The 4,558-nt window shown below is 43.5% G+C and overlaps 1 protein-coding gene across 7 annotated transcripts in view; it reads right to left on the bottom strand.

The window, feature by feature from the left end:
• Positions 1-4,558, bottom strand: part of Thrb (thyroid hormone receptor beta) — a 356,182-nt gene that overhangs the window by 88,248 nt on the left and 263,376 nt on the right. For all 7 annotated transcript variants that reach the window (XM_029541431.1, XM_021203598.2, XM_029541433.1 and 4 more), the window contains one exon: positions 4,527-4,558. This exon is cut by the window's right edge and continues 32 nt beyond it. In XM_029541431.1, the coding sequence (XP_029397291.1) occupies positions 4,527-4,548 (22 nt within the window). In that variant the 5' untranslated portion in view covers positions 4,549-4,558. The remainder of the gene's footprint in view (positions 1-4,526) is intronic.

The raw sequence follows: 4,558 nt of genomic DNA, 5'->3' as shown, positions 1-4,558 counted from the left end.
TGTGTGTGTGTGTGTGTGTGTGTGTGTGTGTGTGTGTGTGTATACAGATCAGATTTGGAGATTTTAAAAGAGATTCTCTCTGGTCTGACTGAAAATGGAAATTTTATACCCAGTTTCTCTCAGAAAGCCCCGACCGAGTCTTCCACAGTTTTTGCAAGGAAGCTAAAGAGAGGAGGAAAGGGAAGGGACAGGCAGGTGAAGAGAGCACAGGGGCCAGGTCCTTGCTAGTATACTCTGGAAAAGCCCACAGCCCTCCCATTGGAAAGTGAAGCATTTGTTTCTGGTTTGAGGAACAGCTGGTGTCATAGCTGTGTAGAAACTCTCCCCTAAGCTTCTTCTCTTTTTTCTTTTTTGTTCCTTTTTCCCCCTAGTGTTAGAGATGGCCTCAGGCCCAGAGTCTCCCTCTACTGGTACACACCGAGGCACTTTCTGGGGTTTCTCGATGTTTTTACTGCTTATGGTGAAGAATACAGAAGATGAATCGAGGTTCTGGTCTTTTCTTTAGTGCAGACACCGTGTGATTTTTACCCGACTCTGCCTTGCATGCAACAGGGAGAAAATACAAAACGATAGACTTGCCTAACTTTCTTTTCCTTTGTTTTTCAGAGTGGTAAATTCCCAAAGATGTTTATTCTGTTAACTTGGGGTTATCCCACTGGAATGGGAGTGTTAAGGGCTGTGTGATCAAAGGGAATGAAAACCGGGGTCCTCATTCCCACAAAGGGAGATTCCTGGTGCAGTGGATTGGTCTGGGAGAGAATGTATGAGGTGGGGGCACATCAATCATATTTGGAGAAACTGAATGATTGCCTTAGTTGATACAGTTAATATATGAATAACTTACACAAATAACAAAAACGGCAAAGATAACGATGGAAAAGAGCAACAAATACAGACAGGAAACTTCATGTGAGTGCCCAATAAATATGGAAAAAGTGCTTACCTCCAGGGGTAATAAAAATGTAAATAAAGGTATGTCACTCATAGCAAACAGTTTCACACAGAAGGAAACACTAAGCCTACTGATGCCAGCCCAGGGTACCACTGCAACAGCCCTGTGCTGGGACCCTCAGTAATAATGATCATGAAGGGAAACAGAGAGAAAACAAACACGATGCTCATGAGGTAGAAGGAACAAGCAGCCAGAAGGAAGAAGTGCTGGTGAAATCACAAGGGCTGGTCAGAGTGTGGCTTACATCACAGGTCCAGGAGTACCACACTGACTGTAATAGTGTGGCTTACATCGCAGGCCCAGGTGTCTGCACTAATGGTAGTGGTATGGTATACATCAAAGGTCCAGGAAGACCACAGTAACTTTATGCTCATCCCAGTCTCATGAAGTGAGGCTCTACACAAATGTAACAAATCTTGGCTGCTGCAGCCTCAGAAACAGTCAGAGTATAGGTTCTTGGTTTGTTAAATAAGGCCAAAAAGATTTTCGCTTTGTTGTTAGGAATGCTAAATGTTCACATCTTAGAACCAATCCCTTTGTGCTGTGAATCATGGCTTTACTCAAAATAAAGCTCATTATGGTGTCATAAATGTCTAGCTCATTCCCTCAGATTACCTGGAAATAGAGCTTAATTGCCTAACCAATAAAATATCTTATGAAGGTACTTTCTTACCTTCCTTTTTAAGAATTATTCAGTGAGTGATGTCATATAGTCCTAATTTCAGATTAGGCAAGCCAGTGAGATGAATTCTTGGCAAGACCCAGCTCCAACAGCTGATGTTAACTCCAGAAAACAAACACATTTCTATCAAATACATTCAAAATACATATTTCACAAGCTTTGTAGCTAAAAGAGCCTCTACACCACTGCTCCTCAACGTGTGGGTTGTAACCCCATGGAGGTGGTGGTGTTGAACAAACCTTTCACTGGGGTCACATATCAGATATCCCATACGCTAGATATTTGCATTACTATTCTTAAAAGTAGCAAATTTATAGTTAGGAAGTAGCAAAAAAATAATTTTACAGCTGGAGGTCACCACAACGTGAGGAACCGCATTCAAGTGTAGCAGCCTTAGCAAGGTGAGAGCCACTGCTTTGTATGAAATGCTGGCTTGCTGTTAAGAACGTTGACTCGTCATTCCTAATTCCACTCATTTAATGCTGGCTGTCTTCTCATAAGAGTTAATTGATGTTCTTTAATGCTTAACAGCTATGGTACTTGTTACGCTTTTGGAAGAGAAAGAATGCATACTTGGCTTTTAAATTATGCACCTAGAGTAAGCATGGTTCCAACGGTTTTCATCTTTACTGTGGTCTCCCTTTAGGTTAAAATGATGCTATGGCTGGAACCTGCAGCGAAGGAGAGGGAGAAAAGGAACTGCTTCATTTCACACACAAATAAAAGCCTCTAGTGTAATGATTTTCTTATTTGAGGCCATTCACACCCACAGCTATCTGTGGAGCAGCCTCTTTTGTGAATGCAGCTGCCTGAGTCTCTGGAGAAAAAGCATACTGGAAGTCAGGCCAATCCCTCCCACTAGGAGGCAGCTCAGCCTGCAAGGTGGAGATCTGGCTTAGTCTCTGTCTAGTAGCAGCCCTGGCTCCTGGCCCAGAGCTTCAGCTTCAGGTTCTGCTCAGCATTGGGGTGAGCTGAAGTTAGAGGAAACCTCCAGGCCTACTGGGGACTCTACAGAGAGGAGCAGCAAAGACAGCCCATGGCCAATACTGGCCTTCCACCTGGTGTGTAGGTTGAGCTTCACTAGAAAACAACCAAGCCTACTTAGTAATGCACATTTGAAGTCTCTTCATGCTGTAGTGGCAGGATGGGGGGACCCATGACAAGACACTGAATGGATTGCAGAAGCAGAGTATCTATTTACTGCCTTTCATAATCAGAAATCAGATGAATCCTTAATCAATCAACCAACAATCAATCAATATTGCCAATTTTTGTTCTAGAGGCACATGGATGAATGATCACTACTTATCTGCCTCCCACAGCAAGCAAATATCATCTTATTATCCACACTCACATTAAATATTGCTATTTCTATGTCTCAGGATGTAGGTTCTCTAGTCTCTTCCTTTGGAAGCATCTTCATGGGCAACTCATGGTGGAATACAGGGCTATTGCCAAGTACCTCATAAGACCATTTGGACTCTCTCCAACAGGAACAGCATCCCTGTTTGCAGTGCTACGACTTGCTGTCTGTTGCCTGTGTGCTTTCACATATATGTAGGAACAGAGACAAGAGATTGTCACACTTTCTGCCCAGGGCTGCCTTTCAGATCCTTGGGCCCGTGGAGGCTGTGACTGAGATGGAGTCATACTAATTTCCCACCTCATGGTTTCTGCACGGAAGTGGGTGAGACGAGTGAAGAAGAACATGACCTTGTTGTCAGTGGAACAGAAGGAGGAGTGGTGTTTTCTGACATGAAGTAACCTGTGCAGAGGGTGTGTAATTCTGAGTTCTTGTTCCAACAGTGCAAGCCATTCTGGTTCGCCCAGGTGCTCTATCTTTTGCCAAATCAAGAGTTCAAGCCCTGATGGGTAGGGAGCCAGGGTGCGATGCCTTGTTGATAATGGTTTGATCACAGTTGCTTTGGGTTCTCAGGTGTATTAGAGAATGGATTCTCAAAGGAACTGACTGGCCATTTGGTCCATTCTAGGGTGGGGAAGTGGCGTGAACAAATCCCAAAAGCCAGGCTGTTTTATGATGTGCAGAGGAGCATGGGCATTCTCCCTGCTGCCATAGCAACTAAGAGGTCAGACATTGGCTTGGAATTAAGCTGGAAGGCAGAGAGTCCTTGCCATTTGCTCTGAGAGCTCATGAGTTGATTTGGTCAGCAGACACATTTTGGTCCGTGAATCTTTGATAGTTCCAAAGTTAAATATAGATATTTTAAAATTTTGGATGTTTCATTTAAAAATTAGTTTTCCAACATCTGTTTCTAATTAAAAATCTGTGGGTGTCCTAGCCTTTGTGCCTTCTTTCCAGTGGTCATTGATAATCAAGGGTGGTTAGCTTCAGAAAGAACCAGAGTGCACTTATACCTAACCTTTTCTGCCTTTGGATTTTGCTCAGTCCCGGGGCCCTAAGTATACACAGGGAACTTAGCAATGGCAGCTTGTCGGGTGCCTCTGGCTCTCTCTGGCCCTGCTAAGAGTTTCATAGCTCACTTATGCCGTATATGATTTCCATACATTGCATTTGCATTTACTGCTGCTGGAACAGGCAGTTCTCATTGGGGGAAGAGACACTGGCTTGTGGTCACTAAAGCTGCAGAACCATTTGTTATGTGAATGGGAAAGACTTTGAAGAATAATGACTTCAGTGCATAGGGTGATCATAGGAGGACTGAACACTAGCCTCTCACTGAAATTAGCATCTCCCCTAGGTCACCCTCCTGGCAATGACATCATCTCTGAGGAAGAGAGAGTAATAATACTTAATAGCTTAGAAATAACTGCTGTTAAGAATCTCAGGTTGGCTTTAGATCCCCAGTACTTCATTTTGTGTGTACACAGATGAAGACACACAATGTAAGTCAGGAAAGGACAAATAGATACCTGTCATACTGTTGGGAGTCATAGGTTAGTAG

This window comes from Mus pahari, chromosome 8 (genome assembly GCF_900095145.1).
Source record: "Mus pahari chromosome 8, PAHARI_EIJ_v1.1, whole genome shotgun sequence".
NCBI classification, from domain to species: Eukaryota; Metazoa; Chordata; class Mammalia; order Rodentia; family Muridae; genus Mus; species Mus pahari.
This window is presented reverse-complemented; position numbering and strand designations above follow the sequence as displayed.